General features: G+C 36.5%; 1 protein-coding gene across 1 annotated transcript; it reads left to right on the top strand.

The window, feature by feature from the left end:
* The first annotated feature begins 16,098 nt into the window (after window positions 1–16,098).
* On the top strand, window positions 16,099–17,037 carry LOC111894792 (uncharacterized). Its single transcript, XM_023890889.1, has one exon. The coding sequence runs from the start codon at window positions 16,099–16,101 to the stop codon at window positions 17,035–17,037; it is 939 nt and encodes a 312-aa protein (XP_023746657.1).
* The last annotated feature ends 8,294 nt before the right edge of the window (window positions 17,038–25,331 follow it).

Below are 25,331 nucleotides of genomic sequence, written 5' to 3'. Positions count from 1 at the left end.
GTATATTGAGTACAAAAAAAAAAGGAAAGGGACCAAATGAGAACAAACGCAACAGTTGGTTACCCTCCTGATTCATTTTCCCTTTACTCATTTACAACAAATCCCACATCATCTCCTACTGATATTAATGACTTTATGAGACTCATTCTTGCTTCTCTTCAAAACATAACCTACGAAAGGACATTATTCATACATTTACAACTTTATAATGCACTTGAATATTTATTAGGGGAATCTTGACTAAACAGACGCATTTCATGACTACATTTACATTTCCAATCAAATGATTTGTCGTATCATGGATTCTAAACAAGTCTACAAACGAGTGGAATCACAAGTTCTATGATTTTTGAGTTTACTTAGCTTTAAGATCAAACTCATGGGATAAGATATAACATCAATATGTACAATATTATGGTGATGTGTCTATAAAAGCAGCATGATATTGTACATATTGATGTTGTATCTTATCCCATGAGTTCGATCTTAAAGCTAAGTAAACTAAAAAATCACAACACTTGTGATTCCACTCGTTTGTAGACTTGTCTAGAGTCCATGATACGATAAATCATTTGATTGCAAATGTAAATGTAGTCATGAAATGTGTCTGCTTAGTCAAGATTCCCCTAATAAATATTCAAGTGCATTACAAAGTTGTACATGTATGAATAATGTCCTTTCGTAGGTTATGTTTTGAAGAGAAGCAAGAATGAATCTCATAAAGTCATTAATATCAGTAGGAGATGATGTGGGATTTGTTGTAAATGAGTAAAGGGAAAATGAATCAGGAGGGTAACCAACTATTGCGTTTGTTCTCATTTGGTCCCTTTCCTTTTTTTTGTACTCAATATACCCTCGAACTTGTTGTTTGTGTTCACCATAACCCTTTGACCGGCTATCACAGGTCAAAAGCCGGTCAAAAGGGCTATGGTAAACACCAACAACAAGTTCGATGGTATATTGAATACAAAAAAATAGAAAAGGGACCAAATGAGTACAAATGCAAAAGTTAAGTACCCTCAAGAGTCATTTTCCCATATTCTCCTTATATCCTAGTTTTTTAATAGAAACTCTGTTTTTTGAAACCTGAAAGGACCTGATTTTGTGTGGTAGATCTGCAACCAAATCTCTTTATCTGGTCCCATTTTGTGTATTATAATCTCCATATATGTCCCTGTTTTTATAAACAATCATGTTCTTTTGAGGATGATAGGACCTGATTTTTAGTACTCAATGGTCATGTTACCTAATTCAAAATCGGGTTATTTAATAGATTTAAGAAGTTTCTATAAGCTTTTTTGTAGCAGTGAGGGAACAGAAAGAGGAAAAAATACAAACTTGTCTAGATTTAAGAGGGTCTTATAAGACTTGTTTTTGAAACCCATATTTTTTTTCTAAAATCTAATTTTTGCTTTCCATTGCCACCATTTTACCATATGCAATACCGTCCCTAAAAAGCCCACGACCGACCTAAAATTCTCTCCAGCTAGTGGTACAAAATTTTCTAGTGGTGGACAAAATAAATTAAATGAAATACTCAGAAGATAAATACAATAACAGTTACAAAACCTAACATACAAATAATAATGATTGTGCTGAACTCATTAAATAAAACAAATAATTTAGCAACGAATTAAAAGTGACCCAATAAATTAGTTAGGGAAGTCTCAAGGACAAGTAAAAAAATGAGAAATTAAATATCTCCTACCTTTTAATGATGACATGTATAATATTAGTATTCTAAAATATCATTAAATCTCATTAAATAAGCATTAAATGTCACACATGTCATCATTTCATTAGATAGGAGGATATGTAGGAACAAAAGGTAGAAAGATATTTAATTTCTCAAAAAAAAAATATTTACTACTCTCTTGTACTTTTAAAAATATTTTCGAAAAGACAGTACTTTTAAAAATAATTTACAAATGATTTGGATGTGGCTCAATGGTACAATATATTTTATCAGGCCTTCAACCTACATGTTGTATACATTGTTTATTATGAGTTGCTAGCCACGTTATATGAAATTGGATGTTAATATAATATGTTATCTGGTTTTCTATTTCAAGGCATTGATCACCCTCAAAGACATGTTGAAAAAGTTATCACATGGTTTTAAGAAGAATCTAGGATACCAACAAACCCGGAAGAGGTTGTTAAGAAAACTATGTAAGTTATAAGCTCAATCGTCTGGTAATTCTGTTGTTGGCTACTTGACATGTTGATCACGCTTATAACCTTGTCGTCTCTTTTACTTTGTCTGATGTTTCTTGCTTGATGATACGTTCAGACATAATCCAAGAATTTTGTGTGATGCGATTAGTAATTGGTAGATACAGATAGGAGAATTGAATCAGGTAAATAATTAGCAATGGTGGCATGATGGAGTTGAAGTCAGTCAAAGGTTTCTGAGCGTACGATGGAACTGAAGAAGCAATTGATCGCAATAGACAATGTAGGGAATGTGACCGAAGGGTGAAAGAGGGCGAGAGTAAGAGGACTGATGTCGACGCAAGGTCTGTGGAGCAAACAGACGAAGATGGTTTCTCGTTAATGTCGATATGAGGGTGATACGAACACCTTTATGCACTAGCTAGGCTACGTTGTTTTTAATTAGTCAAAGAGTTAACGCATTTTATTAGGAACCCATTACTTTATTTTGCATGCATGTTTCCTATTTCATAGTTAGTGGTAGTAGTGGTACGTTTGCATATTTAGTTCACTGTAACTTGGTTGAAGGGAAGAAAATAAAAATAGAAAATTGCTCCAAGTCTCTGTCTTATCTCTTAAGTTCTTGGGAGATTAGCCTCCTCTAATTGGCTTCTATCATTTGGTGCTTTCATATCTCTTACCATGCCTCCCAAAAATGAAAACAAAGTTGATGAGCCACCAACCACAAATGAGCAACTCCAGGCCCTTCTCCACCTTACCACCGCCACCAACCACGGATTTGATACACTCACCACAAACATGAACACCCTCATCACCCTCCTAACTAATCAACAAAACAACCAGCCCCCTCCACCTCCGCCGCCACTGCCACCACCGCCACAACAACAGCCAAGACCACCAAAAATCTTTCTTCCCAACTTTGATGGTACTACCCCACTTGACTGGTTGTTCCAAGCAACCAACTACTTTGAGTACTATGCAATGCCGCCACCATAAGACTCTCACTTTCAGTTTTTAATTTTACTGGCGAAGCTCTGAGTTGGTACAAGTATTTGGCTAATAACCAAATACTTGGTACACGGGAAGAATTCTCTCGAGCATTGGAATTGCGTTTTGGCCCATCTACATATGTGAATCATCAAGCTACACTCTTCAAGCTTACACAAACTTCCACCGTTTCGGCATACCAAGCCGATTTCGAGAAAACTAGCAATTGTGTTGTAGGCCTCACCCTGGAAGCATTGTTGAATTGCTTCTTATCCGGCCTTCGAGATGACATTCAAAATGAAATAGCACTCCACAAACCCACCACCCTTCATCAATCATACGGTCTTGCGAAGCTCATTGAAGACAAACTTTGTGCTCTACTTCCATCTTTGGAGGGTTCCCTTGCGACTCCACCAACGAAACCGCCTTTACTGCCCGCTCCTTCACCATCTCCTGCAACACTTCCAATCAAGCGATTAAGTCCTATCGAGATGCAAAAACAACGAGCGGAAGGTTTATGCTACAATTGTCCCGCAAAATATCAACCGGGTCATCAATGCAACCCACCAAAATTTCTCCTTCTTCGGTCGGAGTCCGACCCGCCATGGACTTCCATCGCCCAACATGATCTCGGCCTTGAGGACAAGGCCATTTTTCAAGACGGGAGTATTGATACGAACACCTTTATGCACTAGCTAGGCCACGTTGTTTTTAATTAGTCAAAGAGTTAACGCATTTTATTAGGAACCCATTACTTTATTTTGCATGCATGTTTCCTATTTCTTAGTTAGTGGTAGTAGTGGTATGTTTGCATATTTAGTTCACTGTAACTTGGTTGAAGGGAAGAAAATAAAAATAGAAAATTGCTTCAAGTCTCTGTCTTCTCTCTTAAGTTCTTGGGAGATTAGCCTCCTCTAATTGGCTTTTATCAGAGGGGTTCATCATCTGTGTCGCTGTAAGGGTTCGCCGGCAAAAAGAAGTCGGAAAACGGCATGGGGGAATAAGATGGTATGAGTAATACAATCGCGACAGCGAGCACAAATTTTGACCGTGGGGAAGATGACACTAGGAAAAGGTGGGACTCTTCTTTTATTTCCTTTTTTATAAAGAACACCATTTTCTTGTAAATAAATTTCAAAAAGCAAACATTTTGTAAATATTTATTCAAAGTATAATTTTTGGGTAAAAAACTTCAATATATGACAACTGTAAGACAATTGTTAATTTGATTTATACTATCTCAGATTTCTATTATAATAAAATAATAGTTTTATTCTCTTTTTGATATGTGTCATTTTATTAGACCTCTTAATTAATGCATATTTTATTTTATTTTTTTGTCATGTGTCACCTTATTATATTTTCTAATTAATATTTGTCACTTGTCAACCTATTGATTATTTATTTCAAATTTTAAATTTTAAATTTTTCACTCTATCTACATTAAATTAATAACATTAAAATAAAATTAATATAAATTATAAAGTGATATAATTTCACATATTTATTTAAATCAATTATAATAATTTTATATATAACTAAAAAATCTCTTAATTAATAATTTATTTAAGAAATTGATTAATAACTTTGAATTTTTACTATAAAAGTTTAATTAGTTTTGTAACCGTGGTTCCCACAAGTTATAAACTAGTTTTTTAATAAGACAAACCATATCTCTTTTAGGTAAGACAGGTCTTACTATTTTGTATTCAATGCACATCAGTAAGACAATCTTTAATGCAATCCATAAATTTTGATGTTACCAACCGAAATGTGATAACTTTGGGAAATTGAATAATTTAACCTTTATAAACGATCATTTTAATAAAATCATACCTCTTTTACGTAAGACACGTCTTACTGTTTTGTATTTCCATCGATGTGGGACATCGATAAGACAATCTTTAATGCAATCCATAAATTTTGATGTTACCAACCGAAATGTGATAACTTTGGGAAATTGAATAATTTAACCTTTATAAACAATCACTTTAATAAAACCATACGTCTTTTAGGTACGACACGTCTTACTGTTTTGTATTTCCATCAATGTGGGACATCAATAAGACAATCTTTAATGCAATCCATAAATTTTGATGTTACCAATTAAAATGTGATAACTTTGGGAAATTGAATAATATAACATTTATAAACGATTATTTTAATAAAAATAACCAACAATTTTTTTGGTAAAATGACCACATGCTCTGGAACATAACATTCTGGAGTTGTGGTCTTCGTTTCAGAATTCCTATTATGGATTATAGCATCCGTTGGAATGTAGTCAACATTGATGTTCCCTAATTTTTTGTGTAATCGGTAAATCAACGCAATGCATCCATAATAACGCTTACAAAGACAATTCGTGAGTATATTCAATGAACTTTTGTTGAACGCAATTTAATGACAGGTACAATAACGGGTGCAAATATTAATTATTTAATTATTTGTACAAGAGCCTTATCTAATCATATTTAATTTTCAAGGAGGTTGATTAACATACTCACCCCATATGTTGAAATGGTGCCTCATAAAAGGATGCAAAAGTCTGTTCGATGACAAGCAACAAAGATCCTGCCAGAGATCTCGTTTCCTCTCCTGTCCGACATTTATTGAGGTTTTGATTTTAAAAAAAACATGTGTTGTTGATCTGCACCGTCATACATGTTGATGTGGGAAATCGTGCAGTATGGATATAGTGTGTGGTCATCCTATTGCAGCATCTCGTTATTCGAATATCCATGAATTACCTTATATGGTACAGATATATTACTGGGCTGATGTGTTTCTGATTGCTTACCAAACACAAACCATGCACCCTCTTCCCCTCCATCATAATGGAAAATACCAGACCCTTTGATGGTAGTTTTATTGCCAATATAGTTGCAATTAATTATGTTTGTAATTGATTTGCATTGTGTAATGAAAAATATTATTATTGCCCTTATATTTGTTACATATTACAAAGATAGAAAAAACATAATCTACAAGTACCATAATAATACTAACAAACAAGAAAACATTGCATATTAAAAAGATTAATAAGCATGACATAAACTTAGTTGATGAACATAAAGCTTACAACTTGTACACAAGAATTCGAAAAAAAAAATCCAGCTACAAATTAACGTTATCTTCAAGTGCATATTTTGGTTTTCAAGTTTCTTCTTAGATTGAAATAAGTTACCGATTATCAACGAATTATTGTCTTTTGCTTTGTCAACCCAACAAATAAACTCAAGCTGTGGTCCCTAAAAATTTTTGATCAAACACATGACATATATTGTGTAAATTAATATTAATTCAAAGAAAAATAATAAAAGGATAACACACATACCTCTTTAGGACAAGCGTAACAAAGTCGTCCATGGTAAAGAGTTTGGACACTTGAATTCCTTTATATAATGACATTTACTACGGTTATGATTCCTGACACTATTTCAGAAACACATTCCGGTGCCACATTCCGAAATTGCTATTTCAGACCCTAAATTTGAACAATAATTGTCATAGATTCCTAAGATATGTGTAGTCATTCCGAAGAGTAAAAGTCATGGATTCCTGAAAGTATGTGCAATCATTTCGAACAATAAATGTCATAGATTCCTAACAGTATTTCGGATCCTCATTCCAGAGCCACATTCCAAACTTTCTATTCTGGACCCTTGTTTCGGACATTGCTTTTGTATGTAATTGTCATAGATTCCTGACAGTGTTTCAGACCCTCATTTCGGAGGAACTTTTCGGAATGGCTACTTCTGACGCTTGTTCTGGACATTTCTATTGGACCTTAAAATACACCTAACATGCATCCTCAACGTTTAAAATATTTGGAATGAATTCATCTCATGATGGTGTTTGGAATTGTGAAGTAGAAGATTGTTATGTTTGTTCAGATAATAACCCGTTTTCGGAAGGTCCAGATTTCCCACTCCCGGATAAAATGTCTGATGACATTTTCCTAGCTATGAAGGATGCAGAAAAAGCAAACGAAAAGGACTCTGAAAAAGTTGCACACTAAATCAACATGCATACGATCTAACGGAACAAGTAAATGAAAAAGAATAACGGGTTGCTGAAGCTATGTAAGATGTGAAACAAGCTAAGTGGATTGAAAATCCAATTGTGGAGATCAATAAGCTTCGTGCATAATGGGACTGTCTAACAGATGTTGTTAGATTTAGAGGATATTTTATTGATAGGGAACAAAATGTGTATCCATTATAATTTCCTAAATTGTGGAAACCAAATCTAAGTATGTATTAGGATTTATAACGATCTTTGCAACAATGTTAATGAAAAAAGGATAATTGTCATTTTAGATAATCATATCGTTCCTTTTATAAAATTCAGTTTCATAAGACATTACAATATCCATAGTTAAAATTAGATGACATTTCTGGCCGATAACTGGGAACTTGCATCCGATGCAAACTAGCTGTGTCTACATGATTTTCAAACAATTCCATGTACGTCTCAGTTAGTTTGAAACCATTATAAGTCATTTCGACTCAATTTTCTGTTATTGGAGTTGTCATACGTGTTTCTTCGATGATGTCCATTGTGTTCATAAATTGTCTTATATTTCAAACATGGTAATGAGGAGCATTTGCATGTTATACAATGCTACTTTTCTCTGGTCCTCAGCCAGTAATGGGATTTCCAGTATTACCATTTCTTGTTTAGCACGTTGATAATCATGAATCATTTCTAATGCAGTCATATTAACAAGATATCGTTGCTCGTCTTTAAGACATGGTATAGCATACTTTATAGGCAACTCATCAACATCGTTCGAGTCACTGGATGTTAGAGACTAAAAATAGAATATACTTAAATTATATTAACATACTATTTAAAAACCAATGTGCATAAAAGTATTTAATAATAATAATAATAATAAACACTTGGTGAACTATATCCATAAAAAAAACATAATTACAACTAGTCTATCATAACAGGTTTTTCTGCACTTCCTCTGGTGCCATCTTGCGGAGTCCTATCTGTTTTCAATTTAAGTCTTGACGCTCTTTCTGATTTTTTTTTCTTAATTTTATGGGTGACTTTGCTGGTTTATTTTTTTATCTTATTTTGAAACTCAACATCTTCGTTTTTTATCTGCGAAAACAAAATTCCAAGAACATTTTAATACTTTACTGTAAAAATAAATTATAATTATATAATTATTGTTTTTTAATTTTATCTTTATCGAGCACAATTCCGAAAACTCCTGTAAATGGAATACAACTCTGTTGTCTGTAAAACCCACTTTTTTTAAGAACATCCACGCTAACTCGTCTTTGGACTAACATGGGTTATTAAACAATACATAAAAAATTTGTAAGTATAGTTATTTCAGACCATCATTCGGGAATAGATCATCAGGTTTCAGACAACGTTCATCGTGTTTCGAACCTACACTATTATTCTGGAACCTCTACAATACCTAATTCCTGTCACAACTAGCATTTTTGCTAGGAAATTCTACTCTCATGCAATCATTCACCTTGAGTAATAACTTGTACTCTAAGTGAATACTATACTCTATTCTCATTCAAATATATCTCATATGTTCAAATAAGGGTTGGAAACCCTAGAAATCCCAACTCAAGTTCATTATGGACTATGATTCTCTTATTGGGCCTAATGGGCCAATAAGTATCCAAACCGACTATTATGGGCCTAGGACCCTTAAATGGGCTCTAAATGGACCCACATTCATAAAAATTTAACATTTTGGGCCATGAGGGCCTAAAATAATCCATTTTATCTCTAATAGGCCTTATTGGGCCATAAATTATTCCATTTGCCCTAATGGGCCGTAAGTCCTTTTAATTGGGCTTTATAAATTCGAATAAGCCAAGAATGGGCCCAAAACCATTTCCTTCCCATTATTTTAGCCCATTATCATCCCACACAAAAAAATGAAAGAGGGTTTGATTTAAAACTTGACAACTCATAATTATCCATCATATATCTAGAACATCACATACTTCTAGACATCTATTATCTTTCATGCAAACTTCCATAAATATTTTCTCTTCCTCTGTCTATTCTCGGCCAAAGAACACAAACACACACACATTTATCAACTTCAAACTCTCTCAATTATTCTCTCAAGAACTCTCATCTCCTTCCTCTAAATTTCGAGTTTTGGAGTGTAGTTTCAAGAGTATCTTCACCTAGATCATCATCTTTGGTAAGTTTTTGCTTAGATCTATGATTTAACTTCTTGATTTATTCAAAAATCTCCTCTTACCACCATATTTTGTGGATCATGTTCATTAGAACCATCAAAGTTCAAAAACCTCCTAAAGAGGCTTGCTAAAGTTGAGATCTCTTCATTTCTTCATTAAAATCCGAAATCTTCAAACAAGGTGAGTTCATACCCCCTTGTTTTTGGTTTTCACTTGTTTTTGGGGGGATAATACAAGTTGATTTGTATAGATCTATGTGTATATGCATGACTATGTGTGTTTTCCATGAATTATTTGATGATTATGTGTTGATTACTTCATTAATCTAAAACGATGTTAAGAACTTGAAGTTTATCACTTGGATCTTCGTAAGAACTTTGAGAAAAGTATGTTTTATCACATATATTACATATAAACTAGTAGATCTGAGATTTATACACTTTAAAATAGCAAAAATAAGTGTTGTGCTCAAAGATCTATAACTTATACTCAAAAATCAGCTTTTGACAGGAAAGTTTTAGCCCAATCTCGAACTGTTTTGACACTCTTAATGGAAGTATTTTTCAAAACTGTTTTACATGGATAAAGTTCAGATTTATACCTTTAAAATGACTACTCTCACGTTTTCATACGATTTTTATACAATTTTTGGCGAATTTTACAAAACTGCCTATCATATTTGAAATAATTTCGGACCAACCTGTGAAGGTGAGTAATTTCACACTAGTTTGAGGCCATCAAAAATTATGAGAAAAATTGTAAACAAAGTAGACAAAATTTCCAAACTTCCAGAATTTACGGATCCAAATTTCGACTTACAATGATTTTTCTACAAAATTTCCAACAACTAGGTCGGAAAAGCTCAAAAACCAGAAAAATGTGTATTTTCACAAAAATCAAGCCAAGAATGATATTTTTGACAAAATGGGTTTTAAAATTTTATTTTTACCACAAATTAGTCATCAACATAATTTTTGAACAAAATGGAGACTAAAGTGTATTTCTTACAAAAATTGGGCCTTAACTGTAAATTTTTGGCTTATTGGGCCAAGAACGTCACTTTTACAAAAAGTGGACCTTCATGCTATTTTAGTGAATACGTGAACCAATAGCAACGATAACTAACAAACGGATTAATTTGATCATTTTTCTAGGTTATTGGGCCTTAGTGGCCTATTTTTATGTGTGATAGGTCTTGTATACTATTTATATGTTTATTGGGCCTCATTGACCCATTAACATGTGCGACGGACCTTGGATACTATTTGTGTGCTATTTTGGCCCGTAAATACCTTACATGTGAAATGGACCTTGGTTGTCCTTTCATATATATATATATATATATATATATATATATATATATATATATATATATATATATATATATATATATATATATATATATATCGGGCCCATGTTATATAATTTCATTCCAATTTGGGCCTTTAAATGATTTACATGTTTAGCGATGCCTTAGTGGTTCATTTACATGGTTCATTGGGCCTGGAATAAGATTATACCTTTCTTCGCGTAAATTCGATTAAGGATCGAGTGAGTTTTGTCGGTTGGCACCTATTAAGTATACGATCGTAGCCTGTAGTTATAACCAGAGTCTTTTGGAATGAGAGCGGAGATTTGTGTATAGATCTATACGGGGATGACACCCCACACGTGAGCTGTTCGCTACAGTTAGACTAACTCAGTCTAGGGTGACGAAAACCTTATAATCAAAAATCAAAAATCAATGTCGGCGTCCGATAACGCCAAGACAGGCGAAATTGTCATTATTTAGTATGGTTATGATGGCTCACTTAGAGGAATTAACGTTATGAAGTTTACGGAAGACCCTTCTCTTTTCGTTTGGATTACTCGGAAACACGCTCGTACTGGTACTCAACCTCGGGGGTTTGCATGGTAGCTTTCTCTTTTACAGACAACATCGGGTTGTCTGGGAACATTCTCTTTACATGCTCTTTACATTCTCTCTACATTCTCTTTACCCCTTTTAGTCAAATAAACAATAATATACATGCATTAATACAAGATCTGTCACAAACGTACTAAACAGTTTGCAGAAAATATCGGATTTTCTGGTGGTTTTCAAAGTTATACAAATCATTTTCACAAACATGCTTATGAACTCACCAACATTATATATATTGACGTTTTTCAAAATAACTTGTATTCTCAGGAAACCGTTGAAGTAGGATGAACGAAACAAACTAATGGATATTGTGTTATATTTTGTTTCATGATACTCTTACTATTTTGGCATTTAATATTCAAATACAATACTCGATGTAAACAATGAATATTGTTATATTACATGTGTGATGATGATGATGTTATGCCTCAATTATATTTACTATAATGATATTTCAAGATGAAGTCACACACAAGCCCCCGGACGTTTCCGCCATCTGGTTCGGGGGTGTGATAATTCTGGACTAAATCAACAGATCCGAAACACATTATACAATACTTACATGAGATTTATACACGTACAACGAGAAAATATGATAATCTGGATATTCCAGGAGTTGTTCCTCGTATTCTGGACCATTCCGGACAATCCCGAAATATGTAAATCGTTTTACAAAATCAAATGCAAAGTAACTTAAAGTGTAGAACTTACTTGATTTGACGAATCCATGCTGAAAATTTGGTCCGAAATGTAGGTAGATCTTGCTTCGGAACTGCAAATTCAGGAATATGTATTTCGGGTTTTTATATGTAGGAACCATATGTGTGTGTGTGTGTGTGTGTGTGTATATATATATATATATATATATATATATATATATATATATATATATATATATATATATATAATGTATAAGACCTATGTATTACATAGGTTTATTTAAAAGAAAAAACTAAATATAAAATTCTAAATATTTGAAAAGTTTAAATTTATAAGAAAAATGAGAAAATAATTAATTGTAAAAATTATAGTGTTTTTTTTTCTCTAAATTTAAACAAATAATTTAGATAAATAAATAAATGAAATTAATGAATCTTTAATTTAATAATTTTGAAATTAAAAGGAAAGTTCATTAAGCAAATAAATATAAATGTATTATGCATTTAAATATTATGTGGAATTAATAAAATAGAAAAACCATAGAATGACATATGAAATAAATGTTAATTCAAAATAACCACAAAATAACATTTAACAAATTGAATAAGAATATGACAAGTGACAAAAACAGATTCATTTATTAGAGTATTGGGCTTAGGTCGGTTTTCGGGTCAGAATATTATGTGGAATTATATATATATATATATATATATATATATATATATATATATATATATATATATATATATATATATATATATATATATATGCTACAGTATTGGGCTTAGGTCGGTTTTCGGGTCAGAATAACCCATTGCGGTTAGATCTTATATATATATATATATATATATATATATATATATATATATATATATATATATATATATATATATATATATATATATATATATATATATATATATATATATATATATATGGGTAAAGTGAATATACCTAACAACCTTATATAAGCTTAGGTATCTAACTCCATAATACTACATCGGTTTGTATCATATTTACATTATAATTGCCTAAGGTTCTTAAACTTCAACCTCATAACTTGATTACTTCCAAAATTTTTGGACTTTCACCAATATCTTTCTTTTACATCACGTCTTTCTATCGAATACCACCTGATAGGCTTCATATCCTACCGCTACAAAAGAAAGGATGTAGGAGAAATATAATGATGAATTTCCAAATTTTTTTGAAGTAAATCAAGTTTATGGATGAAGTTTAAGAAACTTGGATGATTGCAATGAAAATTTAATGCAAAATGACGTAGTTTGATGAGGTTAGGTACCTAAGCTTATATAAGGTTGTTAGGTATATTCATTTAAATTACCCTATATATATATATATATATATATATATATATATATATATATATATATATATATATATATATATATATATAAAAACTAATCACCCTCTTGCCATAAAACTTACCATAAAATCGATTAGTATGGATTTATCAAAAGGGAAATTGAGAAAACTAACCAACCAGGTCTTTAAAAAATATTTATATTTTTTTAGTATTTAAAAATAATCATTTTTTTTTCGGAATGCTTAATTCCAGAGTATTGTTAATTTTTTTTCAATTTTTTTCTTCAATTTTCAAAGAAATTATTTTGATTATTTTTGGATTATGAATGCTACGTTTTGTAATGTTTAATGTAACCGTTTTTCAATAAATATTTAATTTTATGCACTCATATTGTGTATAGTTTATATTACTGTGTTTGTTTAATTTTTTCTTATATTAAGAAAAAAAATGATTTTTTTCTAGAAATTCCGAAGTTGTTTTTCGGATTTCGGACTTTTTCTTGAAATGTTAGAGTTCTTTTTCTCCGAAATTTTAATTCGGAATCTGGAATGCGATTTCGGAGCTGAAAAACCGTGAAATTAAACATTACAAAATGTAGCATTCGGAATCCAAACAAAAAACAAAATAATTTCTTTAAAATCTAAAATAAAAATAATAGAATTAAATAAAATTTAAAAAAATGAACAGTACTCCAAAATTAGACATTTTGGAGAAAGTGGTTATTTTTCAAAAACCAAAAAATTTTGATTATTTTCTTTAAAAACCTTATTTATAATGATTAGTTTACTCAATTTCCCTTTATTTTTTCATTAAATGCTAGTTATTGCATCAGTTATATATTAATAATTGATTTTAGAGATAATGATTTAAATGGGTAATAGATTTTTCGATTTATAGATATTTGGTCACTGATTTCTTTTCGTCCACATTTGTCCCTTCAACTTGTGTAATTGTACACATTCTGTCCTTATGACCTGCTACTCCAAATAAGCCAAAAAAAATAACTTAATAGTATAATATATTTCTCACTTTGTACACATTTAGTCGTTTTTAATATTTTTTTTTTCACATTTAGTACTTAATATTTTTTTGGTTACAAAATAAGTCATTGTTGTTTTTGTACATAGGTTTTTATCATGACATCTGTTAACATATCCCTCAGGGAGAACGTCAAAAAAAGAGAAGTCAAAGTAACATCGGGCTTGGCCTGGTCTGAACACAGTCCGAAGCCATGGTCGGGACCTTCGCCAACGCGAAGATCACTGGTGTGGCGGTTAAGGTGCAAAACTGCGCCTTAATCTCTTCTCCAAGGAATTACATCCCGGAAAACGTGGGACCAATCAGAAATTTTCACTTGCCCATTAAAATATCTCCCTCTAGCCAATGAGAGAATGAGGGAAAAAGACGTGACGGAGAATCCTCCAATATGGGTCTGCCATGTCGCACCCTACGAGGGAATGCTCAACGGAATCAGTTGAGGGACACGCCTCTCAAACAGGTATAAAAGGATCCTTCTTCCTCACGAAGAAGAGGACGAAACTCTTTTCCCTGTGATTTACTATTATCTCTCTCAAACCTCATACTAACTTGATCGTCGGAGCTTTGTCCCGGGAATTCCTCGCGGATGTCAACTAACGATCATCTTTCTCTTTTGCACTGTGATATCAGGAGAAGATATCTGCACAGATCTCATCTATAGTCCCAACTCAACACTCTCCAACATATCACAACATTTAGCGCCATTTGGGCGTATCTCTAGAATGATACATCCGCAAAGAAAACCCATAAAGTAACGATGGCAAGTGACATCCCAGTCACAGGAGAGAAGCCCACTACGTCCAATGCAGTCACTGGATGGCGGGAAAACTTCCGTTCAGGAAGAACACGCCTCAAACCGCACACCAGTCTCATAGACACCATCCAGTTCTACAGTTGAAACGACGGCAACTTACATAGCCAGTCTATGGCGCCCAACAGCCAGCACAACTCCACAAGTAGCAATTGTAACCACAACTCCACACGTTATTGCAACACAACAAACAGAGATCCCTGTTTTGCAACAACAATCCTTCCCGCACACTTCAGGCACCGGAACCTGGATTCCTCATACTATTTAGCCGCAGCCACAATAATCCCTGATGGTCCACCCACACGCCAGCATGGCAGGGTTGCCTCATGTGCCACTATTTCTACAACAACAGCCGATCTTCAACCAGCTTGTACAATAGATGCTAGGTCCAATCCCTACACTGTCTCATCCGCAAGTAACAAGCGTACAGACCTCGACCAGTCAGGGATCCGACTCTTATGGATCAGGTGTTCAGTTCTCAGTAGCATATGAATTCAACCCCCTTATGGTAGCCGCTCAACCGTTCAACCCGTACACACAACAGTACATAGGAGGAAGCCCATACATGAGTCCCCTGGCAGGGCAATACGCAATCTAACACTTTGTATTACCGCCAAACCTACAACAGTATCAACTGTATATCTCGCAGGCGGCCATGTATAACCGGATGTATGCGAGCCCCTACTAGTGCAACAACACATGGCTTATGGTGGTATGTCGTACTCATACATGGAGAACCCCATGCGAAGCACAAGCTCCAATTTCAGCCATGAACTGATGCAGTACGAGATCCTACACACTGTGATGATACTAAACATGCCAAAGTACGACAGCGCTACAGACCCAGATGACCACATCAACAACTACACATATTTCCCCTTGCACCTTAAAAAGAAATGCAGGCAAGTGGTTCAAGTCTCTAAGGTCAGGCAGTATCTCAAGTTTTGAGTAGCTAAAATACCTTTTCCTTAGCAACTTCATGCAATTGAAGAATGGAAAAGAGGACGCCAAATCTGTGACGGTGTGCAAGCAAAAAGAAGAAGAATCGATCCGTGACTATTACGGCCGATTCACACTAGCTACCTTAAATGTCCCAGGACATGAAGAGTTTCTGGTGACAGGCGCCTTCGCCCGAGGTCTGCTCCCTGGACACTTATCGAGGAAGATGCAAGGAACAATTCCTAGATCCAGGGACGAACTCAAGTTCTGTGTGGACAAATACTCACGACAAATCGAAGAGGAAGAGCGAAAGGAAGCCAATCTCAAAGTTGTAGCTAACACATATCTCAAACAAGAGGAAACGGTGTCCCAGCCGAGCTCAACCCAGCAAGAGAGGCAAGATGCCAACCAACAGAGGCACAAACACCATTCCAGGCACATGTCACGGAGGTATATACCATTCAACAGGGATGATAACAGGAGTGGTCATAACGATGTCGACGCAATCAATAAGACTCCAGCAAAGGAGAACAAAGACAAGACCAAGTTCTGTGAGTATCGTAAAAGCAAAACGCATGATACCAACGAGTGCACGGTATTAAAGCATGAGATCAATGAGAAACAACTAGTTGGAAACATAGTCGACATAGCAAAAGACCTCAACGCAAAATTTGATGAGGGTAAGCACCAACCTAAAAATAAAAAGGACAGGGGAAAGGATCATGAAAGAAGGGTAAAGATACTTACCATCACAGGCCCCCGCTCATGTAGCAATCGCCAGAACCAGCACGTAGGCGCGAAGGTATACCATCAAAACATCCTCAACATAGAATTTTCAATGATCAACCCCAGGCCGAAGCACTGGGATACAAATGACCCTTTGCACATCACCAGTTTCATTAGCCAAAACCGTGTTGAACAAGTGTACATCGATACCGGGAGTAGGGTCAACGTGATTTATGAACACTGCCTTCGGTAGTTACCAATTGAATGGAAAAAGCACCTCCAGCTACCACGCAAGGGCCTGCTAGTCGGGTTCACCGATCATGACATCTGGCCCACAGGAACAGTCACGCTCCCATTTACATTAATCAGTCATGACGGAACCAAACAGATATGAAGGACACTCGAATTCTCGGTTGTTGACTGCCCGGTTGACCACAATATTCTACTAAGCTGGCCAGCACTGTCCCAACTACAAGCAATTCCATCTACTCTTCATGGTGTTCTCAAATTCAGCATGAGTGACAGATCGAAAACGGTAGTGACAACCAAGCCAGGTAATGGATGTGACGCCCAACGAGAAAGGAAACAAGAAACCCAATTGTTTCGAAGCGAATGTTGTCAGAAGGTGAAGGATGGACAACAAAGGACCGCAACAGCACAAGTGTTGATCCACGAATCCATGAAAAGACAAAGATATGTTTTTAGTCGGCTCACAATATCTCCCCCACAGAAAGGAGCGAGCGTTGACCTGAGGATGGATCAGTCGTAGTATGGAGCAAAAATCGCTAAGCCAAGAAGCCTCTACCCACGAGCACGTGTAACGCCCGTAGATCCGGGCTAGTCAATTAAGAGATAATAGGGGTCGAAAACGGCTTTTTAACAAAAGATTATTTAAAATAAATAATCTTAACCAAGTTGTATAATATGTCACGAGGTTTCTGTACATATAAAGAACGCCAAAATTTGAGTTATAACGAAGAAGTTATGACCCGTCGAAGTTTCGCGACGAAACCAACACGACACTGGGAAGTGTAAATAGTGAATTTACGATATAGAGAGTTTTAGCCTTAGCAATCTAAACAAAAGTCGTAGAATTCGTTAAACCGAGAGCGTCCATAAAAAGAACGCTCAAATCTGACTTCGTATGTGGAAGTTATGATTTTTCGAAGTTTCGGCTTAGCTGTGTACAACCCGAAATTCGAATATTAGATCGAGCGGTTTTTAGCCGACACAACCTAAAAGAGAATCGAAGATCTCATTAATAGTAGCGTAACGATAAAAAGACAGGCGAAAACGGATGTCGGATGAAGAAGTTATGAATTTTTAACGGACCAATCATGTCCCGGCCTGTTAAAAATATAACTTTTAAAATAAAGTCAAAATTAGCCGACGGAGTCTAAAAGAAAGTTGTAGAGTGTGTTCCTACCTACACGTGGATATAAAGAAAGTCAAAAACGGAGTGCGTATGCAAGAGTTATGATTTTAGAAGTCGGGGTGTGAATTTACAAAGCTGATTGCAAAGTTGCTGACGTGGCCAAATCTCAGCCGTCCCTTGTTGCCCACACCTCGCTTTGGATGGGTGACACCTGTCCTCGCATATGCCCCGCGTGATCCGAAGACGCCCAGCGTTCGAGTACGCCTCACGTACCAAGGCTTGTACGCCCAGCAGTCTGTTGACTTGCGCGATCCGAAGTTGTCCATGATGCACCACCGAAGCTGCGACATGTGTCCACTACGCCCAGTGTACTCCGAGGAGTACGCACTGCGTTCTGAGGAGGGGCGCCTATAAATAAGCTGCGAAGGCAGCCGACTTTCTTGCACCATTTCCACTTCTCTCTCTAAAATCTTTCTCTCTCTAGGGTTTCTAACCCTCCCCTAAGTCTAGGTTAACCCCTAGCACCCGAAGGAAGCCCCGAGGCTCCCGGAGTCCTGAGAAAAAGGGTCTTTCAGTTTCGAAACGCTGCTCCAAGCAAAGCCCCGGTTTTCGATAAAACCCGCTGTAAGTGACTTATGCCTACGCAATTTTTAATATAACTTCTAATTAATTATAGTAACATTATTAGGACCTTAAAATAATTATTTGGGCTATTATTATGAATTATATAGTGTTGTTTAACGCTTATATAATAATAATAATAGTTAGACTATTAAATTAGTCTCGGTGAATATTAAACTAAACCCTAGTGGTAATGATACTAGATTTTGTCGAGGAAAATTGTTTTAAGAGTTACGAAGTACTGTCCGAGGACCGAGTCACCACCGTATCAAGTGAGTGCATAGTTACTTTCATCTTACACATAGATATGAAGTATTGTATATAAATTATGTGCTATGTGTGCATATTATCTGAATACTTGCTGTCTATGCTAGATGAACGATTTTATACACGTTTTAAACGATTTAAATGTATATGTATTTTTTATCTACGAAAATGTTGGGATAAAACATGGGTAAATATAATAGATGGAATATGAGTTGGACGATGAGTTGAGAGGTGTTATAGACCACGAGGTGAGGGTGAGAGGTGAACGATGTGAGAAACCTTTTCCCAAACGATGGCCCTGTCATTCAGCAGAGTATGGATGACAACCACAGACTATTCTAGACTGTCCAGTGGAACACTAGCAGGCTCGCAACCTGTAAGTGTTGAGAACGATGTGTTCACCCGGTGTACTCTAACCCTAGGTGATCATGCAAACTTGATGCCTAAGCCTTGGTGATCATGCAGACTTGGTGCCTAAACCTTGGTGATCATGCAGACTTGATGCCTAAACCCTGGCGACTATGCAGACTTAGTACCCATTGTGTAAACCGTGGCAACGATGGACTTCATGTCGATTCCTTAGGATGATCCTTAGGAATGAATGAACAAGGAATAGCTGATTCTTAGGGTAGATCCTTAAGAGTATAGAAGATAATGGGGATGGGTAATTGGGTTGATTGTTTGATGTTTAAACATAATAATTATATTATTGTGGGTTGAAAAGCCAATGTACTCACTAGGTTTCCCAACCTGACCCACTCAGTTTATTTATATCACAGGTGTCGATATGAAGTCACATTACACTGAGAGATTAAGGAGATATAACTCACTACTGATAATGAATGTAAGTTCTGTTTATGCTTATGTTTTTGTATTGATAATGACATCCCAAAAGTTTTAAAAGGAATAAAAATACTTTTCTTCGGAAATGCTTTGATAACGTATTTATCATGTTTTACTGGAAACAAATTCCGCAACCTTTTTATTAAAAGAGATACTCAGATTTTTATAAAGCATAAACAAAAATCGGTCTTTTCTGGCCGTGAAAATGGGGATGTCACACCACAGGATTAGCCTAGCCCACAATCGATGACCGAACCATGCCCAGCCAAAGAGTGCTTTGGAACTTGAAGCAGATCTTGGCCAATGTCAAACATGAGCCAAAATCTAGTGGGATGAAAGAGACAAGCGCCAGGTACAACAAAAATATAGGCAGAATGCCACCAATTTTAACACACAAGCCCTCCTGTAAAAGAAAACTGACAAGGGCTTCTGAGGAGCTAAACAACACCCCAAGTGACAGTGTGACACGTAAGGTTGACAGGCACGTAGAAAAGCACAGGTAGTACCCTTACCCTGCCAAGGGGAGGCGCTTCCTACAGTCTCAGCACACAATGGGTAAAGAAGAAGGGAAAGTGCGAGCGCCTCTAGAGCAGGAAAGACAAAATTCCACTCTCTCATGTTGGACACCAATGGTGGAAATGAGAGGAAACTCCAACCTATCAAGATGCACTTGCAACCGATGAGGAAAAGAGACACTACCAACGTGGTAGCCACAGCAGAGCACTCAATAAAAAATAAAACGGAGGCTTAGAAAAAGGAGTGTGGTCAAACTCTACACAGGATAACCATACTCCAGGTGCTAAAGCTAAGACCGGGCATACGCCTTGATACGTAGACATTCAAGGTCTATTGTTTCATGTCTTTCTTTTTCTTTCTAAATATAATATAACTTGCATTTTGAAAGAGCTTTCCAGAATTCTATTTAACCAATTACAAAAACACAAAGTATAGAGGTTGTGCATATTTTCCAAGTAGCAACAATGGTTGATTACCTACGCTACTTGAGTAATATCTATGAAAGGATGCAACCGTAGGTCTTAAAAGAGCCATAATCTTTACCTATAATGTGCCAATAACATATCAAAGCTGAGAATGTATAAATCCCAATTAATGGCATAGAACAAGGGGTTCTAAAAGATTCATAACCTTTCCTCTATAAATTGAATAGTAAAAGGTCTTGAGGTGACGATCTCGGCAATGTATTGGTAGCTAAACTATACAGTATAGTCAACAGCATTGACTAACATTTCGCGGCTTAACATAATAAGCCTAATTAAACATACAAGTCAACAGAACATAGCTTAATAAGTAGCAACTATATGACGTCTGAAGCACACATTAGCCGATTAACACAAACCCTATAACAAGGAGTGTGCAAAAAAAATTACAGTAGAAGCGTCAAATAGCCCATCCTTAAAGATACCATAGGACAATTCAAAATATGTGTATACATATAAAACAACAAAAAGAGGGGAAGAGAACACTTCCATGCCAAATACAAAGCCAAATGAGAAGTTCATGGTTAGTAACAACCAGTGTTTTTCACTATACATATAGTACATAGAAAGGCAACTACATTACTGAACGAACAAAAGGGACAAACACAAATAAGCCCTCGGAGTTTGAGGAAGAACCTCCCAGACTCGGTCTGCGACAAAACTGGCGGAAGCCGTCATAATCTAGCTTCCCCAAACGAAAAAGGCCCGTGAAATCTGTCTCAGCAAGGGATGATAGAGCAGTATTCGCATCTTCGGCCCTTCTCGCGACACAACCAGGATCCAGGACTTCAGGTTCACCGACAATTGTGGAACAACCGCCTAGTTGCTTCCCCTTTTCAAACCCAAGGATCTTACATGCCTCACGAACACCCTAGATCCTGCTAGCAAATTCTGCGCTCTCGATAACTTTATCAATTACACGAACCACCCCCTCCTCCAACATCCATTGCAAACCACCTCGGGCGACAGCACCATTAACACGAGCACGGGCCAGTTGGCGTTGGCACCTGACCAACTCACTTGCTAGCACACGCTTCTATCGAGTAAGAGAATTCACTTGGCTTTCGAGTCGCTCTGTTTGGTCCTCCAAAGTGGCCACATGATCTTCCAAAGAGGATTTCTCGCAAGTGACAATACAATTCTGCTCAGAAAGACTCGACGCTCAGCCTCTGAATCACGAAGTTCTTCCCTTATGCTTGTCATGGCACGCCACAAAGTTTTCAACTGTTTTTCATTCACATCGTCGCGGCAAACTCGGTCGGCAGCAACAACCATAAGGGAAGAAGTCTGAGTTGCGGCATAACGAAGGTCACCAACCATACGAGCGCTTGATTGGCTTGCAAGAGAATTCATTGTGGTTGGGGGTGAGCATAACGGATCCATTCTTGGGCGAAAATGTCTTCTGATAGTAAGGAATCCCTAGTAATCGCCCAGCCCGAGGCGCAGGCCTCAAAAGACAAGGGATGAGACGAAGTTCCTAATTTGCCAACCAGGGAAGGCTTCCCCATCTGGAAAGAACTTCCAGGTGAGCCCAGTACACCCCCAAACCCGAAGACAGAATCAGGATCAACTAAGAGTGAACCAGTAAACGACGAAGGTGGTTTCATCGAAGAACTAGGCACCACCACACTCTCTCTCTCTGCTCAGGCACATAAAACATACCAGCAAGAACACCCCCGATACCACCAAGGAGTCTGGTCACGGACACAATTGTATGCACCTTACAAGGACGGAGACTCGCATCATCGGATTCAGTCTCCTCGTCTGACGATGGCACCACACATAAACTTCGCCTTTTCCGAATAGAAGCATTACCTTTTTCTGCCTGTACTCCCGTAGGCAAACTAGAAGAAGCCAAAACCAATGAACAAATTGGGGAAACGACCCCAATGGTCGGCTGGGAAGGCGAAGCAGGTCCACTAGAACCAGCATTTCCCCCTTCTATCGAGGACAATCCAACGAGCTCTTGCAAGCGCTTTTTCAGAAACGGGAGGAGGAAGAGCCTCTACAAGATCAATCTGCTGGTGGTATAGCTTACCCTGATAGTGACCACGCAGGGCCATGTCCAAGGAAATCTTGGCTTCAGCACCTATGAAAACAAACGACAAGAATAAGACCTCACAAGCCAAAAAGATACCCTATTCACATTCCTTTTTCTCTTTTTTTTTTTTTAAGAAAAGGGGGAGGATATGAGTTAATATCGCATCTCACGACGAACATATGCGCCATCTTCCCGCGAGCTCTCCAAGCGGCACTCATACTGGCTGCTGCAAGAATGAAATCTTCCCAGTTCTTCCCAATGATAGTGATGTTTCCCAGTCGCTTTCCAAGAGTCAGATTACTCCCAAACTACTTGGGAAGACGGTCAGTAAAGTCTCGGGTTCTACGAAACCCAGGCCCCCACAAGGTTTCAGTTTAACCCAAAGCCATTGTCGTTGCCAATTTTTCTTTGGAGCATCTTGTTCAGAAATCAACTGACGGATGCCCCTTCTCTTCACTAAAGTGCAGACTCCGGAATTCGTATCCGAACAAAAAAAAGTAACTAAAAACCCAAAAAGTGGGTATATAACCTAGAGATCGACAAATCAGTTCAAAACCTACGATCTTATTGACAGCGCTAGGGGTTAACTCGTCAACAGAGACGTCGTAATGATGCACAATCATGTCAAAAAAAACCAGAGGTTGACAGGCGCAACCCCGCTTTGAGCAGAGGAATCGGAACCCCCACTTTCCCTTGAGGACAGTCGTAGATCGATAACCGAAACGATCATACCGTGCTGAAATCATCATACCGTGCTTCGGTAAGAAACCGAAACGATCTTGCAGAAATTGGAATCCCTCTGCAGTAGGGACTCTACCATAAAGGTCCATTGTCAAAAACAGATGAATGATGGAAATGAAAAAATTGTAAGATGCTTGTGTTGATACAACGAAAGTAAAGAAAGGAGGTGATGATGGAAGGTCTCGGGAAAAGGGGGATTTTAAAGAAAAAAATGGCGTCACGAACTGTCTCACGATGGATCTGACACACATTGACGACGCTATCTAAGGCCTGTCAAATGCTAAAGATAATCCCAGACATATATACACGTGTTGAAATATAGTCTCGAATGGTGACGCTGTCAAAGCCGACACATACACCTACAAGCCTAAGGAACTTGTTAATGTATCCCTCAGGGTGAACGTCAAAAAAGGAGAAGTCAAACTAACATCGGGCTTGGCCTGGTCAGAACCCAGTCCGAAGCCAAGGTCGGGCTTTCGCCAACGCGAAGATCACTGGTGTGGCGGTTAAAGTGCAGAACCGCGCCTTAACCTGTTCTACAAGGAATTACATCCCGGTAAACGTGGGACCAATCAGAGAGTTCCACTTACCCATTAGACGATAGCCACGATCTTCATAATAATTAAAAGATCTCCTCTAGACAATGAGGGAATGAGGGAAAAAGACTTGACGAAGGATCCTCCAATATGGGTTTGCCACGTCGCACCCCACGAGGGAATTCTCAACAGAATCAGTTTAGGGGCACGCCTCTCAAACAGGTATAAAAGGATTCTTCTTCCTCATGAAGAAGGTGACGTAACTCTTTTCCCTGTGATTTACTATTATCTTTCTCAGACCTCATACTAACTTGATCGTCGGAGCTTCCTCCCGGATGTCGACTAACGATCATCTTTCTCTTTTATACTGTGATATCAGGAGAAGATACATGCACGGATCTCATCTATAATCCCAACTCAACCCTCTCCAACATATCACAACAACATCCTACGTGAGACAATCATTAATAAGGTGTTCAAGGATGTTGATGTTTATGACTAACACGACCTCGACTACTTGATGCTTAGTTCTTGTGTTTTCAATGTCGCAACTTTTTCATACGATCTCGGATTTTAACGATCTTTATATGTACGTGTTCGTACTTGAGTTTACTATAATTGTCGTTTCGATAACTCCTATTAAGAAGTAACATATTTTTACTTGCGGTTTTATAAAAAAAGGTTCAGACATACAGTAATTAAAAAAAAACACATGTATATAAAAATTGTAAATAAAAATATATTACTTTTTAACGGAAGTAATCTAAACGAAAGTTATAGTAGACACAACTATAAATGCATAGATATAAAGATCAATAAAATATAAGAGTGTATGAACAAGTTACGACGTAGGATGCTATGAGAAAAAGTAACGAAACTGCTCATTATAAGTATTGAATATGTATAAAAACGAGAATAACTTATTTTGCAACAAAAAAATATTAAAGACTAAATGAGCAAAAAAAAATACTAATGACTAAATCTATTCAAAGTGAGAAGTATATTATCCTATTAATCCATTTTTTTCGGTTTATCTGAAATAATTGGTCGTAAGGACTAAATGTATACGGCTAAACAAGTTGAAGAGACAAATATAAACAATAAAAAAACTCAATAACCAAAATA

Source organism: Lactuca sativa, chromosome 8, assembly GCF_002870075.4.
Source record: "Lactuca sativa cultivar Salinas chromosome 8, Lsat_Salinas_v11, whole genome shotgun sequence".
In the NCBI taxonomy this organism is placed as follows: Eukaryota; Viridiplantae; Streptophyta; class Magnoliopsida; order Asterales; family Asteraceae; genus Lactuca; species Lactuca sativa.
This window is presented reverse-complemented; position numbering and strand designations above follow the sequence as displayed.

What these genes read in the sequence shown, in the direction of transcription:
- LOC111894792 (XM_023890889.1), top strand. Translation starts at nt 16,099, where the DNA reads ATGCAATTGAAGAATGGAAAAGAGGACGCCAAATCTGTGACGGTGTGC.